Source organism: Sceloporus occidentalis, unplaced genomic scaffold (genome assembly GCF_023333645.1).
Source record: "Sceloporus occidentalis isolate IW3139 unplaced genomic scaffold, rSceOcc1.0.p SCAF_1, whole genome shotgun sequence".
In the NCBI taxonomy this organism is placed as follows: Eukaryota; Metazoa; Chordata; class Lepidosauria; order Squamata; family Phrynosomatidae; genus Sceloporus; species Sceloporus occidentalis.
In genome coordinates, this window is record NW_028316981.1 from 146,974,742 (window position 1) to 147,000,143 (window position 25,402).

The 25,402-nt window shown below is 40.2% G+C and overlaps 1 protein-coding gene across 1 annotated transcript in view; it reads right to left on the bottom strand.

Annotated features, from left to right (window-relative positions):
• The window catches only part of LOC149322368 (ABC-type organic anion transporter ABCA8-like), a 104,580-nt gene that overhangs the window by 20,212 nt on the left and 58,966 nt on the right, over window positions 1–25,402 (bottom strand). Inside the window, exons 24-29 of the mRNA XM_089540445.1 lie at window positions 20,893–21,069; window positions 18,135–18,248; window positions 9,963–10,091; window positions 5,551–5,625; window positions 3,378–3,469; window positions 2,133–2,253 (exon numbers count right to left, since the gene is read on the bottom strand). Coding sequence (XP_089396571.1) covers window positions 2,133–2,253; window positions 3,378–3,469; window positions 5,551–5,625; window positions 9,963–10,091; window positions 18,135–18,248; window positions 20,893–21,069 — 708 coding nt within the window. The remainder of the gene's footprint in view (window positions 1–2,132; window positions 2,254–3,377; window positions 3,470–5,550; window positions 5,626–9,962; window positions 10,092–18,134; window positions 18,249–20,892; window positions 21,070–25,402) is intronic.

Sequence of the window (25,402 nt, forward strand, 5' to 3'; positions counted from 1 at the left end):
ACAACTAAACCTAGCAAACAGATGAACCAGAGATCATTGACTATACAGCTCCAATGGTCTGATATAATCCCCATAAGCACTTCATTGGACAGTGCTGTTGTGATTCTTCCCTAAGACAGCACAACAGAGCTGTTGAAAAGTAAAACCTAGAAAGGCAAAAGATCTGGGAAATGTATTCCTCAACTATTGGGAAACCATAATGAGGAGATTCCTGGACTGATGAAAACAGTTTGGGATTTATTCTATGCAAAAAAAAACAAACACTTTTTTGGTACAGAAAACAGCATATTATGTGCAGGAAATAGCATTATGTGTTTCAAAGCTGTTTTCTGAGTAAAAGAAAATCACGTGTGCATTTTGCACATGATAACTTTCCAATTACACAATTTTCTGTGCAGAAAATATTGTGGTTTGTGCAAACAAAACATTTATTGTACAAATTTTATGCAGATTAAAGTCCTAGACTGTGAATAGTCTTGAAGACTTTCTTGCAGCAGGATAAAAATGGCTCAAATTTACTTCCTTCAAGAAAAAAAAATAGAGAAAGATTGCATTACTAGTAAAGCACAGTTTTCTCTCCCATTCACATCAACTAAGCATTTCCCTTACATGGTGATGTTGGTGAAAATATGCTGTATAGATTTTCCCCTGCTTATGTTTAAAATCTAGATCTCTTAATTATTTCAGAGCTGGGGGTTTTAAATTGTTTTTGCTAACTGCCTTCAAGTCTCCCTCAATCCATGGTGACCCCCTATGAATGAAACACTTTCAAGTCACCCTATCACCAACTGCTCTGCTCAGATCCTGCAGACCGAGGACTGTGGTTTCTTTGATGCATCTGAAATTAGGTCTTCCTCTTTTCCTATTGCCCTCCACTTTGCCAAGCCTTATAGTCTTTCTTAGTGTGTCCTTTCTCCTCATGACAAAATATGACAACAGTTTAGTCGTCTTTGCTTCCAGGGAAAGCTTGGGCTTGATCTGCTCTGGGACCCATCCATTGGTCCATGGTATTCTTATAACTCTTCTCCAGCACCACATCTCAAATTAATTTATTTTCTTCCTATAAGCTTTCTTTATGGTCCAGTTGTTACAACTTTATGCAGAAATTGAAAATATGTTGGCATGGACAATCCTGACTTTAGCATTTAATGATATATCTTTACACTTCAGGGTCTTGTCCAGTTCCTTCATAGCTGCCCATCCAAGTCCTACTATTCTCCTGGTTTCTTGACTGCAGTCTCCACTCTGATTAATGACTGAGCTCAATTATGAAAAATCTTAAACTATTTCAATCTCTTTATCATCTACTTTAAAATTATGTAGATGGTCTATTCTATAAATCTCCCTTTATGCTTTCTGCCTTGACCTCTTCAATAATCTTTCCATATCTGTGATATTTTCTGCCAGTATTATGGTGTCATCTGCATATCTTAAATTGTTGATGTTCATTCCTCCAGTTTTCATGCCTCCCTCCTCTGAATCCAATCCTGTTTTTCATATGATGTCCTCAGCATATTTATAAATTAAATAGATAGGGCAATAGAATGCAGCCTTGCATGAATCCCTTTCCAACTGGAAACCATTCTGTTTCTCCCTATTCTGTCCTTACAGTACCTTCTTGTCCTGAGTACAGATTATGCATTAAACATTGTGACACATTCCTTTCTTTAAGAGCAATCCATAGTTTCTCATGATTTAGATAATCAAATGCTTTGCTATAGTCTATAAAACACATATGTTTGCTATATGATCCCTAGTGTCTCTTCCTTTTCTGAACCCTACCTGGACATCTAGCAATTCTTTCTCCATAAATGTTAAGAGTCTTTGTTGTAGAATTTTAAGCATCACCTTGCTTTCACAAGGAATGCAAGGGTATTGATGTAAACAAGCAAAGAGACTCCCTCCTCCTCCGCAGCAGCTTTGATGTGTAGTTTGGGAACCAAGACTTGTTGAAAACCTATGCACATTGCTTCTTTCATAGATGTTGTAAATATAGTGTTTTAATTTTGATTACTGCTTTATGTTGTCTATTTTATGATTGCTGTACACTGCTTTGAAATATTGTGTAAGTGGTTTATAAATATATGTAAATGAAGAAATAGCTGAATGAGAAAAGTGTAATTTTGTTTTACCTCTTCTTGATTTGTAGATCCCAGGACACTTTGAACTCTTGCCCTTTCATCTTCAACATCTCTATCATTTTCACTGGGCTCTTCAGGATTCTGCTGGATACTCTTTTTCTGTGGAGAAATTCTGCAGATCAAAGACATCACAAAAAGTTTGAAAGCATTGCACACTACCAAGTGGATATTGTTTCCTATTAAAAAAGGAATGAATGGTCCATAATAAAGCTAGAATCTGAATGACTAACACAGAAAATCTTGTCCTTACAATATTATATTTTATATATCACTAATATTTACTGTTGTGAAAAAGTGTCCCAAAAACATGAGTTAGGTAGAAATATATATCTAAAACAAATGGTGAATCTTTCAAATATCTGTAATTACACTATTATTGAAAACATGTGTTGGTCATTTAGCAAATTCAAACAAAAATCAACCAAACAGCTTCTTAATCAGGCAAGATGTTACAAAGCAAACAGGAGAAAAATTAGAGATGTTATTAAGATGTCTGCATTTTGTTGTCCTCTGCCTACAAAGTGGTCTGTGGCATCACAGGAATGGAGACATACTGGATTGCAAGGGAGGAGTCCTTGTTGAGATGCAAATGGGCTGTAAATTTCCCAGATTTTGAAAATATCCCAATTGCCACATGGCCAGAAGGAGAAGGAGCCAGCTTGCAAAATATGCCCTCCCCATACCATCGTAACTAAGGACAGAAACAACAGAATGCAGTTAACCTACTAACATCTCTATTTTTTCTCCTGTTTGATTTGTAACACCTTGCCTGATGAAGAAGCCAGTGGAGCTTCAAAAGCTTGCAAGAAGTATATTGTGCATTTTGGTTGGCCAATGTTTGGTGGATTTTTGTTTGAATAGACCATTACTTATTAGTGTAATTTTACTCTTTAAGAAGGCAGTCACTGAATAAAGTGAACAACAGGGATGACAAGACATTCTGACTATGTAAGATTTTTTCCCATGAGATATATGTGAAAAAGTAAGGAATAGCATTATATTTCTTTTTGCTGTTAAATACTTTTTTTTTCAGAGTTGTGGCCAAGCCCCCTAAATTTATCCGTCGATACAAGCCTCCATAAAATGGTGACACAACCATGATTCGTAAGATATTAGAATTTAACTAGGAAAAAGAAGCCATTAAAAACAGAACCTGTGAATATCAAAATGGCATGCCAGCAAGTTGTTATTTCACAACATTTGTCTGCAAGAGCATGTGAACAGATCTGTACAAACCTAAAGACAGGATCTCTTCTCATAACTGGCTTGCCATATTTTGTCACCAGACAGCAGAGTAAAAAGATGAAAATTACACTGTGGAGATATGGCTACATAAAAGAAGAGCATGAAAAAATATATTTAACCAGTGTACAGATCTATAACCACTTTCATTTAATTCATATAATTCTGTGGTAGGTTAAATTTCTCTAGTGACATAGCCCATAAGTCACTTTATAGATGAAACAGTGATAAGGACTGACAAAAGGCCTTCAAGGAGCTCTGGTGGTGCAGTGGTTAAATGCCAGTACTGCAGCCAGAAGGTTTTGAGTTCAATCCCAGGCACGACTCCAGGATCCATTCAACTTGGCATCCTTCCTTTGGTCGATAAAATGAGTACCCAGCTTGTTGGGGGCAATTAGCTTACACACTGTAAACCACTGAGGGAGTGCTTACGTGCACTGGCAAGCAATTTCTATTGCTATTAAAGATTTTTGGAGGTATTAGAGGTTGTGGTCTCTTCCAACTCAGATTCTATTATTCTATGAAATGATTTCATTCACTTCATAATCATTGTACTACTATCTAATTTGTGGCAAAAATGTTCCCCAGGAGCCACAGTGTTCAGACAGAGTGGGAAACCACAGGCTGAGATCATATAAGTACACTCTTGGAGTGCATGCCTTCACCACTTCTTTCCAAGGCAGGCAATGGGAGCCAGGGGCTTGTGGGACAACTTCATCTCCTCAGTCACTGGTTAACATTAGGGTACACCTTTCATGCTTTGATTGCCCTTGCACATCCAGAGATAATGGAGCAGCCTCCACCTCCAGGATAAAGTTGCTCCTTCTTCTCCAAGTGAATGGAGGCAGTATGAACATGCCTTAGCATACTCCCATGCTCTGTCAGTGGATGAGAGTTGCACCCTTTGCTACTATGCACTTTATGTAAAAGACAATGTGCAAGAAGGCACAGAATATGTATTTCTACTACATTCCAAAGAATACATGCACAGGGACCACAATGGCCTTCTGGTCAAGCCTCTTGCCATACAGGAATAACCAGGTATATGCCACCAAGATGTTGTGACTTTCATTGTCCCAATGGGGCTCTTGCAAGGTTCTTTGGGGCACAATCCCCACACTATTGTCTGAAAAAGGAGTCTTCCCCCAGAGAAAGCCACAAGATTCAAAACTGATAGTACAAGTACCTTTTAACTGTTGAGGAACTAATTCCTGTTAGACACATGGTAATTTAAATCTCTCTTTTTATTCAAAAAAACAGCTTCATTTATATACCTTCATACTGAACTAACAGTGTCTAAACGGTTTACAACTGTAAGCTAGTCATCCCAGCCCTGAAGGGAGGCAGGGAATTTTATGACTCTTCAGGCTCCTCTGTGGAGAGCAAGGGATTTCCACTTGGTCACCCCTCACAGAAAAACAAAACTTTCCTGACAAATTTCTGGAAAACGTGGGCTATAAAACACTCATCTGGCTTTCCCTCTTAACTGCTCTTGCAAATAGCGGTGTGAACCATAAAACTCCATTCTCAGTGTCTAACAAGGACGGGTGATCTGTGTTTATCTTTACAGTAGAATTCTCTCTCCCCTCCCTCTCCTCCTTTAGCCAAGCGGTGTAATGGACTGAACCTCACTGCAGAAATGATGCAGTTTGACCCTTCTTTAAATACCATGGCTCAATGCTATAGAATTCTGGAATCCATGGTATTGTGAGATATTTAGACTTTTCTCTCAAAGACTTCTGGTGCCACAACAAACTACAATACAATTCCCAGAATTCCACAGGATGGATCTGTGGCAGTAAAAGTGGTGTCAGACTGCATCAATTCTGCAGTGCAGATCCAGCCCAAGACTCACAGAATTAAAATGAATGGCTGAGGCACTGTTACTTTTATTACTTAGGCAAAAAAAAAAAATTAAATTAAATTAAATTAAAAAAAATGTCCTGGACATTGAATTTCTGACAGAAGTGCCCACTCTGCTACTTCTTTTGTAAATGAAGTGCCAGATTTCACATAAATACTCAAGCTGAGCCTTGAGAAAACCAAAACTCCCATGTTTAACAAACAGCAATGAGCAATTATCATATCTCTAGATATGTAGCAGTACTTCTATTTTTAAAAAAACAATATCTCCACTACATGGAAGAATGACGTATTGATTTCTCACCACAAAGGAAGACATCCAGAGCTTTTTTTTATATTTAAATTCCCATTCGTCATCTTGTTCATGAAAAAATTGAAGCTGTAAGAAAACAAAATTGATATCATATATAGTTTTCTCTGTTACTGAATGTAGATACTGCCAGCGATAATAGTTTGAAATTATATGATGACCCTGCAAAAACTAGTTTTGAGCTTTCTGTATACTGAAATATGCAATGCTCCTTTGCAATCAGAACATTTTTTAATGTTCCCTAGAATAGCAATAGCAATAAATGTACATTTGTATACCACTTATCAGTGAACTCACCACTCTCTAAGCGGTTTACAATTGGTTTAATTGAAGTGATTTCAACAGTGATAGTGTAGTTTTAGAGGAAAATTCAGAAAATCCCACAAACCAAAATAGATGTGTTTTTTGTTTTATGCTATTTATTTTTCTGCTTTATTTATTTATTTATTTATTTATTTATTTATTTATTCATGATTAATTAATTAATACAAATCATAGGTTTGAAATATCTGTTAAGCTCCCAAAGTAGGGAAATGAAATCTGCAGAAATGGTGGATCTTGAACCATACATCTACAGAAAGCTGTATGTTGCCTTTAAAACGTTTCCTCTCAAGGGACCTAGAAGGATACTGTTCTACTATTGCATCAAGGACAGTGTTTTATTTGAACACTGGGGTGGATAATAAAGCAAATCTCTGAGGTTGGGAGATAGGATCTGTTGTCCTTCCAAGGCATTCCCCACATGGAAAGGCCTCCTTTGAGGATGCTCACTCAGGGCCAAGAGACAGATGACAGAACAGAAATTTATAAAATAAACTGTAAGCTGATTTGCCCCCAACCATCTGGGTACTCATTTTAGCAACCTCGGAAGGATGCAAGCCTGAGTCAAGCTTGAGCCCTTTAGCTGGTCTTGAACTCACAACCTTGTGGTTTTGAGTGAATGGCTGCAGTACAGGCATTTAACCACTGCGCCACCAGGGACAAAAAAGATCACTCAGCCCTGAGCCACAGTGTCTACTACTCTCCGGGCTCATACCCACTTACATTTAAACCAGTTTGGGATTCACCTGTGCTCTGTGTTGGTAAATCAGTTCCAAACAGTCTGTTGTTCCCACTATGAAAGCAAATCTTTTCATTATCCCCTGTAATCGCTTCTTTTTTGGCACAATTGTCATCCCCACTAGTTTGTGCCACCTCAAAATGCATGTCAATCATCAGTGCGTCATCAGTGACATAAGCGGCAGCCCAGCTTGGGAAGTATATATATATATATTTAAAATAAATTGATAGAATATTCGATCAATTGGTTTTGCAACTACTTGCCTCACTGATTGTAAGTAGTTGCAAAATCAATGAATTGAATTTTCTATCAATTTTATTTTTTAAAAAAATCATGTGCCCATTGGTCACATCACAAACACAAAGGCATCACTAAGAGAGGGGGGGGGGGGGAATGGTGGATCTACCAAAAGCTGAGGAGGGATGGTAAAACCCCCTCTGCCATTAGTCCCTCCTCCAGAATGATGCAATTCAGATCCATTGTTCCCATTTGTTGAACACACTCCAGAATCTATTCTTTCCAAAAGAACTGCTAGAAAACTAGTGTCTGGAAAAAACAGTTTTTTTGTGTTTGCCTCACTTTATTGTGACAGAAATCGAACCAAGTAGGATCACAACCGGCTTCAAATGGCAACGAAGGTCATATAAACCAATCAGCAATTTGCTTTAAATCATAGTGGGAACTAACCCTCCTAAAACTATACTGTATATGAGAAGGGAAGGTAAATGACATAGACCCTGTCTTTCAAAGAGGCCTGATGGGGAATCCTAGGGATCTTCCAGATCTCCCAATAGGTATGGGAGATGTTGGAGCATTCTGTTGTGGGATTTCATGCATTGTAACACCTTGCAAGGTTTGTTCTCATTCTCACATCCATTCATGTCTCAAAATATACAATGTTTTGGCCCTTCTGTTACAGGCCAGAGCATATTCTGTTGCCCCTGGCTTGTAAAAGAAGGGCCAAAACACTGTATATTTGAGACATGAAGGGATGAGAGAATGAGAACAAACATTGCAAGGGGTTATAATGCATGAAATCCCACAACTATAAACGACAGAATTTAACCTAATAAGAGCTAATATAGGCAGGTTTGTGTCTGTGTGTGCCAGTAGAAAATGGGCTACAGTGCAGGTCAGTCTGGGAAGTATGTCATGACTGAATGCAAACAAGATAAGATATGTCTCTACAAGTGCACACTAGACATCAGACCACACTAGAGAGGAACACCAACACTAGGTGTGGTCACTAGACAAGGTGTCATTAGATAAGGGAACAGACAGTGACAAGATAAATGACAAGTCATAAGATAAAGAGCTTTGTTCAACTGATTTGCTGAGTGGACTTAGGAAGAGAATAAAAAGAAACTGAGAAACAGATCTTATCAGACCGCCTTATGGCAAGTCTCCAACGCAGAAGACACTGCTTTGATAAACAGTGATTACCATTTCTGGTAGCCCTGGCATGCTGTCCTAAAATGGTTGATTTATTTGGATGCTGCAAAGACTAATAAGAATAGGTATTCTTAAGTAATACTGAATGCTGTTAAGATTTAACAAGGAGAATAATTCTTATAGTCATATGGTTCATCATGGTTAAGATACCAGTTAGATCTGTGTAATTCCTCAGACTGATGAGAAAGTACACTTGAATGGATTAAAGCCTAAACTGCATTGTTAAAAGGATTGTGTATGTGATGTAAGGGACAGAATTCTGCACAAATGAAAGTTTTTATGAAAACTCTGTATAATGCCTTAGCAGACATTATGAAATTATGAAGGAACTGATGGTGATGATGATGTTCTTGATGACTAAAAGACTAGGTTAAATGGTTTAGGGGGTGATATTCTTACATGTGTCAATTATTACCAAGCCTGTTAAAAATGTATAGAGATCAAGGTAAAGGTCTGGCACATTTTATTCTATTTTCTATTTCTAATTTCTATTTTCTTTGCTTGTAGCTTTTTGATATAGTCATAGTTCTAAAGTATTGAGGCTATACTACTGAAAAGAAGGGGAGAAAGGTATGTTCAGTCTAATAATCAGAAATGTAATGAGGTGAGTCAGTAGGAAACTTCTGTGAAGAAGGTCACTGCCCCATTAGAAACTTCATCATGAGATTGCCCCAAAATGTAGCAGGAAGAACCAAAACAGTGACTATAAGTATGCTGTATTTACTCCAGACCATAAAATGCCACCACATTGTCATGAACGGATCATTTCCTGGTCAAGGTTGAACTGAAGGCCACTGTTTGCCTCATCGGCGGTGGAGTACCCATTAGAATGGTCCACCCTCAAAGGCTAATGGAGCCAGTAGAATTTCAGAAAGCCCTAGAGGATTTAATGGTTGGTAACACTGATGACACTGTAAAGTCAAAGGCTTTCATGGCCGGAATCCATAGTTTTTTGTGGGTTTTTTGGGCTATGTGGCCATGTTCCAGAAAATTTTTCCAGGCAAAGCATTCTCTGAAGATGCCAGCCACAGATGCTGGCGGAACTTTTCTGGAACATGGCCACATAGCCCGAAAAAACCACAAAAAACTACCGATGACACTGTCAAAGCCTTGGTTGATAACTGGAATAACAATCTCATTAAGGCTATTGACACAATCGCTCCAAAGCATCCTTTCTACCCTGCTCCTAATTGGAAGTCCTGGTACACCAAAGAACTCAGGCATATGAAGCAGGCTGGACAACGACTAGAGCACTACTGGGGGAAAACTCGACTCTTATGTGACAAGACACTGCGTATCAGTTTCCGGGCATAGTACAAGGTGTTGGTTATAACCTTAAAAGCCCTACATGGTTTGGGTCCAACCAATCTAAGGAGTGGGCTATCTTCAACACAACCGTGGCATGTACTAAAACCTGTAGAATGTTGTTGGGAAAGAGTCATGGCATGGCCCAATACATCAGCCTCCCCTATGCTATCTGTAATTAACAACAGGTGGAAAATGAAGTTCCAATGGCGCAGTCATAATGTCTGGTGCACGCAGTATAAAGAACCTGCTTTTATCAGGTTCTTTTTTGTGTGGCGGGACGCCACAACGTTTGGCTGCTGCAGCGTCCCTCAGGAGGAAAAACAGGCAGCTCCAGCCCGCTTTTTGGGGGTGGTCTGTCAAGCCCCTAAGTTTCTTTTTACCTAACAATGTATCATGTTTATCTGCTAGAAGCTCTAGTTGATTTTTACCAAATATCTGTGGAGTACACACTTGTTGCTGTTGGTGCTGCTGCTGTTAAACTGATTTAACCACAATTAACCAACACCTTTTTTCTAGCAGTTTACTCCGTTATTAAAACACAGTTCCATGCATATAGGGTGAGAAACAACTTTATGCTTTAGCTTACCCCTGTGTAACTATCTAAAAAGGTGATAGCTGGATACATAGGAACCAAAAAAGTCAGCAGATAATCCAGATAGTTTATAATATGCCGCATATGTATGAAAAACCGGATAATAATGATCATCAGTGTCACCTAAAATGAAAGACAATGGTGTTTAAATTTCTTCAGCCATACTGATCACTTGATCCAATTATATTTTTCATAAAGTCCATGACTTAGCACCTGAATTATCACTCCAAATAGAACAAAGCGTATGTATGTAACAGCATTGGCTCACAAACATATTTACTACCCTGTATGCTCCCTTATCTTCTCTCCCTGTGCCCTTTCTTTCATTATCAAATTTGCTTTGAAGATCCCCACACAAGTTCTTGCCAATTCATCACCACACATATGGTGGAGAGACTAAATTCTTTAAACTCTGAAAATATCTAAGGGCTCTCCTGCACAAACCCTGTTCTCACAGCAGTCACACAAGTAATAATAAAATGGGAACATAGTGCTTACCAGACAGCCATCACTACATCACTCTCATTCACCAACCAAGGCTACTGCCCTCATTACGCTCTTTTCCTAATCTTTCACTTAACTCCACCTCCCCACCTTGTGCCCTAGACAGCATGTCTTTAGGGATTTTATTTTAGTTTCCCCCCTTTTCAGCTCTGCTGTTGTAGTTTAAGTCTTTAAAAGTGAAAAGATGAAGAAAGAAAATAAAAAGGTAATCAGAGTGCTTTGGAATAGTGAGGGGGAGGGGGAGAAGGGAATATGGACACTACACATCTGGAAATTGCACAACTGCCTTGGAGTGATATTTTGCACCTGGGGACTTGCACAATTGCCAGGTCATTCACAGCTTTTGCCCATGAATAAAGAGAGACTGGTTCGGGGCAGCTATGAGTCGGAAGTGGCAGCATGCAATGAGTATCACCAAAGTTGTTTCTTTCCCAGTGAAATTGCAGTTTAAAAACTGAGTGTAGTATTATCCTAAGCAAAATGGGGTTTCCTTCCTCCTCTTTTACTTTCATGGCAAGTTTTGAGCATTCACTGCCCATCTACAAAGATAAAGGTAAAGGTTTCCCCTTGACATGGTGCTCATCTCCATTACTAAGCCAAAGAGCCAGCATTGTCTGAAGACTACTCTGGTGGTCATGTGGCCAGCATGACTGCACGGAACACTAATACCTTCCCACCAAAGTGGTACCTATTTATCTACTTGTATTTGCATGCTTTTGAACTGCTAGGTCGGCAGAAACTGGGACTAGTGATAGGAGCTTGCCCTCAAACTGCCAACCTTCCAATCTTATGATAATCAGAATTGGCATCTTAACCACTAAGCCATCCTCCTACAAAGGTACCCAATGCATTTTGGACTAAATAACCTCATTGTTGCTGTGCCACACTGGATTCCTGTGTGCATATGCAATAATCTGGTGATTTCCACTGACGGTATTAGGATTGACACAGAGGGAACAAGGCAAACAGTGCAAGGACCCAAAAATGGGAGGCAAAAGAACTTGCACAGGCAGCAAGTAAAGGGAACACATGGGCTTAGATGTCTCTACACTAATGCACAGAGCATGGGAAATAAGCAAGATGAACTTGAACTCCTAGCACAACGAAGCAAATATGATATAATAGGCCTCACTGAAACCTGGTGGGATGAGTCTCATGATTGGAATGTGGAAATAGAGGGGTATAACCTTTTTAAGAGAAATAGGCCAAACAGAAAAGGAGGAGGAATAGCACTATATGTCTGAGATATTTACACCAGTGAAGAGATCCAGGACATCAGTCATGGAAGCCAGGTGGAGAGCATCTGGATAAAAATGATAGGATGTTATGGTGGGAATCTACTACAGACCCCCAAGTCAGACTGAGGAATTGGATGATGTCTTTCAAGAACAGATGATCACACATTCAGAAAAGAGAGATGTAGTAGTGTTGGGCGACTTCAACTACCCTGATATTTGCTGGAAGGCAAATTCAGCCAAATCCTCAAGTTCTAGCAAATTCCTCACTTGCCTGGAAGACAATTTCCTGGTCCAAAAGGTGGAAGAGGCAACAAGGGGTTCAGCTATTCTAGATCTGATCCTAACCAACAAGGATGACTTGGTTAATAGGGTGCAAGTGGTGGGATCTTTAGGTGGAAGTGACCATGTTCTCCTACAGTTTGTTATACAATGGAAAGGAGAAGCCAGGCATAGTCAAACACGCATTCTAGACTTTAGGAAAGCCAATTGTAGTAAACTTAAAGAAATACTGAGTGTGATCCCATGGTCAACAATACTAAAAGAGAAGGGAGTTCAAGATGGATGGGAGTTTCTAAAAAGGGAGATACTGAAGGCACAATTTCAAACAGTTCCAGTGAGGAAGAAAAATGGGAGATGTCTCAAGAAACCAGGATGGATGACTAAAGAACTTTCAACTGAGCTAAGTTTTAAATGGAGCATGTATAAGAAATGGAAAAAGGGGGAAATCACCAAAGAGGAATTCAAACAAATAGCGAGCCTGTGTAGAGATAAAGTCAGAAAAGCTAAAGCGCAGAATGAACTCAGGCTTGCTAGAGAGGTTAATAACAACAAAAAGGGCTTTTTTTGATATGTCTGCAGCAAAAGGAAGAAGAAGGAAATGGTAGGGCCACTGCGTGGAGAAGATGGCAAAATGCTAATAGGAGACAGAGAAAAGGCAAATTACTCAACACCTTCTTTGCCTCAGTCTTCTCAGAAAAGGAAAAGGGTGCTCAACCTGAGGATAATGGAGCAGAGGACAGATTAGGGGAATTTCAGCACTTAATAAGTAAGAAGATAGTACAGGAATATCTGGTTAATCTAAATGAATTTAAGTCTCCAGGACCAGATGAACTACATCCAAGGGTATTAAAAGAACTGGCAAATCTAATATCGGAGCCATTAGCAATAATCTTTGAGAACTCCTGGAAAACAGGAGAAATCCCAGCAGACTGGAGGAGGGCAAACGTTGTTCCCATCTTCAAAAAGGGGAAAAAAGAGGATTGCAACAATTATTGCCCAGTTAGTCTGACATCAATACCAGGAAAGATTCTGGAGCAGATCATTAAACAGAGAGTCTGTGAACATCTAGAATGCAATGCCATAATCACAAAAAGTCAACATGGGTTTCAGAGAAACAAATCATGCCAGACAAAACTTATCTCTTTCTTTGATAAAATTACCAGCTTGTTAGATGAAGGGAATGCTGTGGATATAGTATATCTTGATTTCAGTAAGGCCTTTGACAAAGTTCGCCATGATATTCTTGCAAACAAGCTTGTAAAATGTGGGCTAGACAAGGCAACTGTTGCATGGATTTGTAATTGGTTGACCGACCGAACGCAAAGGGTGCTCAACAATGGCTCCTTTTCATCCTGCAGAGAAGTGACCAGTGGGGTCCCACAGGGCTCTGTCCTGGGCCCAGTTCTATTCAACATCTTTATCAATGACTTGGAGGACAAAATTGGGGGAATACTTATCAAATTTGCAGATGACACCAAATTAGGAGGAGTAGCTAATACTCCAGAGGACAGGATCAAGATTCAAAATGACCTGAACAGACTAGAAAACTGGGCCAAAGCTAACAAAATGAAATTCAACAGGGAGAAATGTAAGGTACTGCACTTAGGGCGGAAAAATGAAAAGCACAGATATAGGATGGGGGACACCTGGCTTAAGGAGACAACATGTGAAAGGGATCTAGGAGTCCAAGTAGACCACAAGTTGAACATGAGTCAACAGTGTGATGTAGCAGCTAACAAGGCCAATGCGATTTTAGGCTGCATCAATAGAAGTATAGTGTCTAGATCCAGGGAAGTAATAGTGCCACTCTATTCTGCTTTGGTCAGGCCCCACCTGGAATACTGTGTCCAGTTCTGGGCACCACAATTAAAAAAGGACTTTGAGAAACTGGAGCGTGTCCAAAGGAGAGCGACTAAAATGGTGAAAGGTCTGGAAACCATGCCCTATGAGGAACGACTTAGGGAGCTGGGCATGTTTAGCCTGGAGAAGAGAAGGTTAAGAGGTGATATGATAGCCCTGTTTAAATATTTGAAGGGATGTCATATTGAGGAGGGAGCCAGCTTGTTTTCTGCTGCTCCAGAGACTAGGACCCGGAGCAATGGATGCAAGCTGACGGAAAAGAGATTCTACCTCAACATTAGGAGGAACCTCCTGACAGTAAGGGCTGTTTGACAGTGGAACAAACTCCCTCGAAGTGTAGTGGAGTCTCCTTCCCTGGAGGTCTTCAAACAGAGGCTGGATGGCCATCTGTTGGGGATGCTTTGATTGTGATTTCCTGTATGGCAGGGGGTTGGACTGGATGGCCCTTGTGGTCTTTTCCAACTCTACGATTCTATGATTCACCACATTGTTTAGGGTCTGGAACACTGGACAGTTGTTGTGAAGGTTCTTTCTGGGTTAATGCAAGAGAATCATCCAAGAATGGATTAAGTCACCTATTGTCAGCTGGCTATGTTTAGCCTGGGGAAGAGAATGGTAAGAGCCCAGTTTAAATAGCCCAGTTTAAATATTTGATGGGTTGTAATACTGAGGATGGAGCAAGCTTGTTTTCTGCAGCTCCAGAGACTAGGACCCGGAGCAATGGATTCAAAATACATGAAGAGAGATTCCACCTAAACATTAGAAAGAACTTCCTGATGCTAAGAGCTGTTCTAGACTCCCGAGAGGAATATAATCCTTCCTGCACACTCAGGTCCTCCGGGAAGAATTTACTGCAGTCAAGAAAAACTAGACTGGTGGTGAATTCCCAGAGGACCTTCTCAGCTGCTGCTCCAAAAGTCTGGAATGACCTGCCAGAGGAGATCCATCAGATCACATCTCTTGACACTTTTAAAAAGGTGATAAAAACTGTTCTCTTCTGGCAGGCCTCCCCAAACTGACCTCCGCCAGAGCAGAATTGACTGCCCATGTTAACCAGCCCTCCCCCCAACTGCCTCATTATTGTTATATTGCTGTCACTCCTTGCCGAGTTGTTCAATTGATGTTATTCTGTTAAATATGTTTTTATTGTTATTAGTTTGTATTGATAGGAGGGAGGGTAGAAGGGTGTGGGGTTTTGGAGATTGTTTTGTTATTATTATTGTGAAATTGTATTTGTATTTTTCCTTTATTGTTACCCGCCTTGATTCTCAATGGGAGAGGCGGGATACAAATAAAATTTATTATTATTATTATTATTATTATTATTATTATTCATGTGATTTTTTTCTCTGCACTGGACTGGGATGTTCACAGAATCCTCTCAGTTCCGTCTCACAGCTGAGTCTGAGATAGGTTATAATCTTAGGAGTTTTACAAGGCAACAAAATGAGAAAAAGTGAGCACTACACAAGTAAGTGTGTGCTTTTGCCATCATGATTTTTCATTTTCTCTCACATACTTTCCAACATCTCAGACTACCAATTACAGCTGCTCAGTGATCAAACATGTATTTTGGAGAAGCTTTCCATTTCCTCTCACTTTACTAATTACATCCTCATACTCTAGCCATGCTGCCAATTGAGACAACACTCCAGGGAGATTATCGCATTTACCAATAATCCGACTGCTCCCCAGTGGGATACAGTCACATTGCAGGTTGCTACTGGGCATTCTCAAATGTAATTCACTGTTGCTGCCACCGGGCAATTGCAACCTGGCTGCATACCGGGTCCCAGAGCTAGCCGTTTTAGAAAAGTGGCCTCCGAAGTGAATCTGGGATCTGGGATGTAGCCAGGTTGCAATTGCCCAACCTGCAATGCAACTGTATCCCATTGGAGAGCAGTCAGATTATTAGTAAATGCAATGATCTCCTAGGGATCTGATGAAGTGGGTTACAGTCTGTAAAAGTTTGTGTCAGATAAAATTTGTCAGTCTTTGTGTAGCTACTATTGAGTAGATTAAGGTAGATACTAGATCCTGTTGATTTTACTGCAAATACCTAGCACAATTATGTCCTTTGTGAAATAAAAATTATTTCAGAGCACATGCCAATCTAGTTTGGCAAATGTATTTGCCCCTTAGCACTAACCTTGCACTTTTCCTTAATATAGATCCTTTCTACATCACCACTCTTATGCCAGCTGTTTTTTTTCCCTGACAGAGTTTACATTGTAAAGGTAAATTAGCTTTCTAACAAATATAGATATGTAAAACTCTTATGTATATTCAACTTAATAGGACATATGTCTGGGTAAACACTTGAAATGCTTATACAGTGCACCCTTCCCTTATGCAGAGGATCCGTTCTGGACACACACACACACACCCCCCGCGTAAGGGAAATACTGTGTATGCTCGATCCCCATTTGCAGCACACACACCAGCAGCAGTTCAACCTCTGGAGGGCCCTTTAGGGAATGGTGCAGCTGCTGGGCAAGCAGGGAAAGTGCCCCTTCTCGCTTGCCAAATTGCCATGCTTAGTCCCTCCGGTGTACCCCAATCACCCGGTGTGGTCCACACACACTGCACCCCTACCCCTAATGATGTCACAGCCAAAATCTACCCTTCCTCTTGTCTTTGCCTAGCTCTTTCTTTTCCCAGCATTGTGTCACAAGACAGTTCCTTGCCTCCTGGAGGAACTCTGCTGCTGTGAAGTTGATACCTTCACTATGCTCCTAATTTGTCCCATCACATTTTCGTCCAACATGGATTTATCCCATGTTTCTGCCATACTTCTCCTTAGTCTTTTCAGTCTTCTCCTGCATCTCCTACCCTCTCCTCTCATGCTGTATGCCACACCGCCCTCCCTTGTGCCTTACCTCTCGTCATGCCTACCTTTCTTGTTCCTTGTACCATGCCACTATACCTCTCAGCATCTCTTCCTCCCTTTCCTCTCCCTCCTTTTCCTCATTCTCCTTTCCACCCTTGCAAGGCACCATTTGCAGTCTGCCACTTGTATCTCTCACCCTAATTATTTGCTTTCCTCTCCCCTTTACCTCACCCCACTTACTTCTTGCACTCCACCACTCACACTGCTCACTCTCTCTTCCTTTCTACTCCCCCCTTTGCCTCATCTCACACCCTCACAATACACCCTCCACCTTCTGCACCATTCACTATCCCTTTGCTCATGCCTGAAAGTCAGGGGGAAACTTGCAGAACAATCTGACAGACTAGAGCCACCACATTTTGTCCCATATCTCAGCTCCTAAAAGAGGTAGGAGCTTAGTTACTTTTTTAAAATGAAATCTTGGAATCCAGGTCTGTTGTGCGCCCAAGAGGCACCAGGGATCATGCATTTAGAATCCAGGTAAAACCTGGCCAACTGGATTGTATGGCAACCATAACTTAGCTCTATCTCAGTAATAGATCACTGTAACCCTACCTTACCTCCTATCTGAAGGTAGGCAGACTCTTATTGGGATGGTTGGGGTCAGGGTAGCCTGATGTCAGGGTGACCTGATATCATAGCCACAAAGGAGAAGGCACCATAAAATGTAGGACATTCAAGATAAAGGTACAAAATAAAATTACAAAATAAAACTTAAAAAAATGAATATACATTCATGCTTCTTAGTCATGCTCAAAAAGGAGGACATTTTGGGATTTTGGAATTTCTCCTGGTCAGACAGTTGACATGTAGGAAATGTCCTGGAAAAACAGGACATCTGTTTGAGATTCCAGTGAAGGTGATCTAGGTTGGTGGTTGCCTGGCGGTCTCCAAACCCCACTACACATGGAAGGGAAGAATTAAGAAGGCATTTATAAGAACTGAATGTCATACAAACATCTATCACATGATCTGTGCCTTTCATTTGAAAAGGAGGGTTAATCCATTTTAGATGTCTCTTCACACCACTGTGCATCACACAGTGAAATATCATCCATTCTAAATTTACTCCTTTTTTGGATCTGGGCAGTGTACAAGAGCCAGTTCCACTCTTTTGAACCCCATAAAATGCACTGTAAATTCTGGGTGGGCAAAAATCAAACAGCTGACCACAAAAAAAATCTGCACAGGGTTTAACACTGTGTTATCAGTACAGAACCTCAAGCAAGTGTTCAGAATATGCTTAGCCTGTAATACTGTTCACTGTGTATATATTCATTAAATCTGGGTTTGCAGTTCCCTCATATGCTAAGACAGTTTAATATACTGTAAATGTTACAGGTATTGAGGCAGTACACATTATGAATCAAATGAGCGGTCTGGCAAAGTACTTACCAAAATTAGGATAAATGACCAAAAACTGCTAGGATGGCTTTTTTTGCGAAATATAAAGGCAATCACATATAGGAATAAGATAAGTGATATGCTGTAGCCAAACAGAAATGACACCTGTAAGGAAGAAGACCTCAAATTAACAGTGAATTGATATATGTACACCATACTTATGGCACATACTGTGTGATATTTATCAGTGTTATTCAAGATAAAAACAACAACAACAAACCACTGAAAATACGTTGAACATGTGTTTAATGTCACTGTAATATCTGTGTCTGAAAAGGGGGGATATCTGGGAATTAACTTACATGACTACATTGATGTAACAAGTCACTTGTAGTAGCCATTCTGGCAAGCTACAGTAGGAGGAGATTAAAATGGGAAGCCACTCTGCCAGCCATGATGAAAGAACACCCACCCACCTTAGCTGTCACCAAGAGCAGCCCATCTGGCAGACCAATACAGAAAAAAGGGTATTAGAAACAGGTATTACACCAGCACTGCTGGCTTTTGCCCTTTTCCTCCCCAATTTTTCTTCTCTTTGTGCTTTGTCATTTTAGCTTGTAAGCCTGCAGGAAAGTGACTTGCTTTTATTGACCAAGCAGGCCACTAAGGAGAGAGTAGGATCAACATGTTACAAACAAACAGCTTAGTGAAAGCTGGCCTGATGTTACCATATAACACAGCAATGATGTGATTCCTTGATCATAGAAATTGCAGGCATCTGCATGTATTGTAAAGCCCTTTGTAAAGCTGTTTTCAGGCAAACCACTTCCTTTCCTGGAAGAAAGGAAATCCCAGCCAAGTCACCCTTGCAAGAATTTCCAGCAGAAGGAAAGTAGTGGGGAGATAGTGTCAGCCGAATAGACACTTTGATGGGCAAGTGAATGGATGAGGAGAACAGAGGCCAGGTGGAGCCAAGATAGCACTGAGATGGGTGGGCATCTGCCTTCAGGAAGCAAAAAAGGTCAGTAAAGCTATTTGCCCCTCCTGGCTACTCTTGACATATGCTTGCCATGCTTTCTGCATTCTTCATTGTGAATACAGATGTGATAGGAGATATTGTTGATATTGTTGTTTTGTTCTTTTATTCAACTGTTATTCTTTTCAGTATTTCTTTATGTATAAATAAATGCTGCATCAAAGTTCCTGTGTAGACGAGCAATTAATTTGAATTAAATCCATAATCCACAATGAGAAAACCATTGCTATGCAAGAAGAGGGATGACTGGAAGCATTTGGTTTGGTTTTTGTGCCCTTTCTATCTTCAATTGCAGTTTCCACGGAATTTCCCTGAGATCAAGGACAGTGAAAAGGATCCAGTCCATAGAGATTATTGCACCAGCTGTTTTCTCCTGATCTAGGCATTGGCTCAGATTGTGTATAAATAGATGTTATCACACAGCTCCATGCCCAGATCAGAGACATCCCATACTTGATCAGGACTTCTCCTGTACTTAGCAAAAAATTGTACTTTTCTGTTCATTGCAAAGTACAGGAGAAGTCCCAGTCATGTACAGGATACCTCCAATTTGGGCATGGAGCTGTGCGATAACCTCCATTTATACACAATCTCAGCCTGAGCTCAGATCGGGGGTGGGGGGGAAGCCATGTGATAATCTTCCGTGTCTCAGCATCCATGACTCTCTCAGCATCCAGGGCCACACAGCCTGATGTTCTCCTGGAACAAAATGAGCCTTCCCCACCCACCAAAAGAAACTGTGTAGATCATGGTTTGGCATAGAGAATCCAAGGGATCTGAGATGCCATTGATTGACCAAGAACCTACTCACCTGCTGTTGCAAAAAGAAACTCAAAAAGCCAATTCCATACTGGGCATAATTACCAAAGCATCTGAAAATAAAACTAAATTTTAAAAAATCCTCTTACATTTAACAGATGAAAACCAGGGCACATGTAGCCAAACAATATCAGACTGCAGTTAAACTGGCAAAAGTTATTAATGAGAAAGAATAGAGGCATCCCTCTCTCCAAACGTTAGCTCAGATAAATGTAATGGTCAGGAGTACCTGTTATTATCTTTGGCTGATATGCCAACTGTGCTCCCTCCTAGAGTCAGAGGACCTAAGGAAGGTTGTGCATGTGCTGGTTTCCTCAAGGCTGACTTCTGACCTTTGTACCAAGTCCAGAAATTTCATCTGGTTCAGACTATGGCAGCCAGACTGATTACAGACACTGTACATCCAGGAGTGATCACATTAAACTTATTTTAAAAGCATTCCACTGGCTGCCAATTAATTTCTGGGCAAAGTACAAAGAGTTGGTTATTACTTCTAAAGTTCTATTTGGTTTGGGTCCAGGTTACCTAGAGAATTGCCTTCCCCCATACATTTAATTGTGTTTTGTATTTTAACATGTTGTGCCCTATGTCAAGACTTGAGGAGAGGTGGGAAAGAAATAAAATATATTATTTTTTTAATTGAATTCAATCAATCAATTGGTTGTTAGTCAGAGATAACAACATACATCTTACTAAGCTGAACAATAGCTGAACAAAACTTTAAAGTCCTATCTGATACAATTAGGTCCTCAAAAATGTGCTGCCTTGGTAGATCTGAGGACAAAACTGACATCTCTGTTTAGTGTACAGTCTGGTACTTTGTTGATACCTCTTTTTGATTAGATGCTTGTCTCTAAGTGCTCAAGGTCTGTGAGCGGTCTTAGTTCAGGTTTGTAACTGGCATGAAATATGTTATGCTTGTTTTTTCAAAATTATATAAACAACCATACTTACCGAAAAGAAGATCAGGATGGCAATAGTCTTTCCATTTGTAGTATATATTTGTAGCAAACAAGGCCAAAAGACTAGAGCATACAGAATGCAATGCAGAGGGATATCTATCAGAGCTTGTCCACACCAATATGCAGAAGGGAAAACACCTGAAACCCGAAGCTGAGACCAAGTTTTTATCTGGCAAAGAAAGTGGCAAAAAATAGTTATACTCCTTAGTGTCCTTTCTAATGAAGTGAATTTATCATTCAAATATGGGCCTGGATTCCAAAACTAATAATACTGATATTTTCTCTGACTCCCACTATTGTTTTTTCCTACTTGCAGTAACTTTTTCTATCACCCTCATTTCTTTCTGCCTCTGAATCCTATTGTACCTTGCTATATACCATTTCATTTCTTCTCTCTCTCTCTCTTTGGATAAAATTACCAGCTTGGTAAGTGAAAGGAATACTGTGGAGGAAGCATAATTTGATTTCAGTAAGGCCTTCGACAAAGGGGCCACACAGAGAGGCAGCTGCATGCCACCCCTGTTTGCCCCGGATGGAGGTCACAGTAACCACATGCTGCGGCCTCCGCAGGGAGCAAAAGGAAGCCTTGAAAAGAGGCTTCTTTTTGCTTCCAGGAAGGGGTGCCATAGGCATGCCGGTGCATCATGACGACACTCCTTCTGCGCAGCACCATTTAGGCACTGTGCACAACATGTGTCATCATGGCATGCACCATGTAGATGGATGTGCACCAAGGTGGCTCCTGGATGGCGCACTGAGGGCTCAGAGCACCCTAACACTCAGCCCTCATTGCATGTACAGGCTGGCACAAAGTGCTCGTCTGTACAGTCCCAAAGTCTCCCATGATATTCTGGCAAACAAGCTAGTAAAATGTGGACTAGACAATGCTACTGTTAGGTGGATTCGTAATTGGTTGACTAGCTGAACCCAAAGGATGCTCACCAATGGCTCCTCTCCATCCTGGAGAAAGGTCACCAATGGAGTGCCACATGGTTCTGTCCTGGGCCCAGTGCTGTTCAAAATCTTTACCAATGATGTGGAAAAGAAATAGAGGGCATACTTAGGAAATTTGCAGATGACACAAAATTAGGAGGAGTAGCTAATAACTCAAAGGACAGGATCAAAATTCAAAATGACCTTAATAGATTCGAAAGCTGGGCAAACACTTTAAAAAAATGAATTTCAACATGGAGAAATGTAAGGTACTACACTTGGGCAGAAAAAAATGAAATGCATAGATATAGGATGGGGGACACCTGGCTTAACAGCAGTACATACGAAAGAGATCTAGGCATCTTAGTGAACCACAAGCTGAACATGAGTTAACAGTGTGATGTGGCAGCTAAGAAAGCCAATGTGATTCTAGGCTGCATCAATAGAAGTATAGTGTCTAGACTGAGGGAAGTAATAGTGCCACTCTATTCTGCTTTGGTCAGGCCTCACCTGGAATACTGTGTCCAGTTCTGGGCACCACAATTCAAAAAGGATGTGGACAAACTGGAACGTGTGCAGAAATGGGAGACCAAAATGGTGAAAGATCTGGAAATTAAGCCCTGTGAGGAGCGATTTAGGGAGCTGGGTATGTTTACACTGGAGAAGAGAAGGTTAAAAGGTGATATGGTAGCCCTGTTGTATTTTAAACAAAACAGGTAGAAGTTTAAATCAAGAGAAATTATTTTTATGGACAGAAAAGATCTCAGTTGGTTTGCTTATATGCAGCTTAAGGACAGATTTAATCAAAACAAGAGAAATGCCTCCATAGAGGTTAGAGAAAATGAATTTTATCTATATTTCAGTAAAGGTGATGACTGTATAATTTTAATAAAAAAGATGTATAAATGGTTTCTAAAATTAGAGACAGAAGATAAGCCTGTGATAAGGTGAGGCCAAAATTTGGGACATAATGTGGAAATGAATGTACGGGTAAAAATGGGGTCCAAAGATATAAAATTTACTTTGTGGAGTAATTTAGAAGAAAACACGTATAAGATTATCTATAGATGACGTCTAACTCCAAATAAATTGTTGAAAATGTCCCAGAATGTTTCATATCAATGTTCGAAGTGTCAAGATAAAGAAGGTTCCTATTTTTGTAAGTGGTGGACTCGTAAGAAGGCAAAAAGGTACTTGTCAAGATTTATATGTTAATCCAAACAATTTTTAAAAGTAGGTTCTGAAATGTTACCACAAATATTTTTGTTGAGTGTTATGGACAAAGAACTAGAGAGTAAATATGGATTATAGTAGGTCCTTGGAATCCACTGTGGTTTGGTTCCAAGATCCCTTGTAGATACCAAAATTTGTGGATGCTCAATTCCCATTATATTTAGTGGCATAGTAAAGTTGTGTCTCTTGTATAAAATGGCAAAATCAAGGGTTGCTTTTTGGAATGGATATATTTTCAAACCATGGATGGTTGAATCTGTGGATACCAAGGACTGACTGTACTTAACAAATTCACAGATTTTATTAAAGAGTCATTTAAGGATGAATAGAATTCCACGAGTGACTATCGGAAGAAGAGTTGCAGAATAATTTCGATAGTATTTTTAAGTGGTGTGTCATTTTTTAATAACCAATATTACTATTAGAAATTTAGTTAAATTTCTTTTTTTATATTTTCTTTATGTGAAATATATTGGGGAAGTAGAATTAACAGTTTGATATCATAAATTGGCAGATTGGAAATCACTTGTTAATCCCTGTCTTGTTTGTGTATGTTTTGCTTTTGTTTGTAATATTTATAGTACTTGAATATAATACAAATGTATGTGTGGATTGTATTAATGGAAAAATTGTATTTTAATAAATTGTTTTAATGATTTTGCCACTTCCTGCTCTATATACTGAAATTGAGAGTCAAAATATGTTAGAAATCAAGAATTAAAAAGGTATCTGTTGTCCAGGTAATAAGTTGTGACTGGATGAGAATCTAGTGAGCAGACAGGTGTAGACCATGGTAATGAGCTAAGTAGACCAGGTGATTGTATTAACTAATTAGAAAGGTATAATTTGCCTTGTGGGTCTACTGAGTCTTCAATGAATCCTGCTCTCCATGCTGCCCTCATGGTAATGTATGCATGCTGCTGAATCAAGATTTTGTACTGTGCTATTGTTCTGTTTTGCTTCAGTTTTTGAGACTTCTGTTAAGTAAAATTTTGTTAAATTTCCTCAAACCTCTGCTGTCATTTTTTTCTTTAATACTCACACCCCAACAATGGTTATGGGCCCAGAGTGCCACCATGGCGGTGTTGTAGTTTGGAGGAAATTAGACGTCTGAAGAGTCTGCACATTTTTCATTTTTTGATGGGCAGACAATAAGCAAAAGGGCTTGCTGAGCACCTGATATTTGTTTTTTGGATAAAGGTGTTGAAGATCAGCAGCCATGGCCAGTACAATAATCGGTGGTCTACCACTTGAAAGACTCAATGACCATAATTATTTGACTTGGTCTGTGAAGATGCAGTTTTTTCTTGTTAAAGAAGGTTTATGGGAAGCTGTTGAAAATCCCCCAGCACAGCCTGGCAGAGGTCAGAGGATAGCTGCCCAAAAGGCTCACTCCTGGATTGTTTTGGGTGTAGAAGAGAGCCAGCTGAACCATATAAGAGACTTGCACACTGCAAAGGAGTGTTGGGAGACTTTGCGAGGAATCCATATTTGCACCTCTGCTATTTCCAAGATGTCCTTGTCTAGGAAGCTCTACAGAGCACGTCTGGAGCCAGAAGGGGATGTTTTGCAGCATTTGCAGCATATGCAGCAGCTTTTTGTTGAGTTGTCGGAGAAGGGCAGATTTTTTGAAGAAAGTGACAAAGTGTTTATTGTTTTGAGTTCCCTTGATGATTCCTGGGACAACTTTTCCCAAAATCTGGAGGTTCTTCCAGAACAACACTTGACAATGCACTACCTCACTGGTTGTCTGTTAGAGGAAGAAGCTAAAAGGAAGGAACGCCGAGTGGAGCGGGCAACTTCCAAGCAGCGTTTCAAGAATTCTTCGGCTCAGCCTCAGCGTAATAGTGAGGCGAACAGCGGAGAAGGCGTATTTGCTGTAAGGAAGTGCTATCGCTGTGGTTCCACGCAGCATCTTCAACGCTTCTGTCCAGCCTTGCAGAGACACGGTGGTGCAGAGAAGAAGAAAAAGCAGGGAGTCAAGTCGCAGATTATTTCGGCTGCATTTTGTTCAAGCCAGGAAGAAGGGAACTGGTTGATGGATTCTGGTTGTGCATGCCACATTGCGAACCAAAGACACTTTTTTGAGTTTTTGGAGCCTGCAAGTTTGGATCATGTTAAGTTGGGAAATGGTCTTAAGGTTTCCGTTGAGGGTATGGGAGAATGCTATGTTCCCTGCTTATCCACAACACTGAAAAATGTATTTTATGTGCCAGAGCTAAAATTTAGGTTTTTTTTGTGTAGCCTGTCTGACTGAAGAAGGCTATCAAATATCTTTTGTTGGCACAGGTTGTGAAGTCAGGAATGGAGGGGAACTCTGTGCTAGAGGGGTTAAA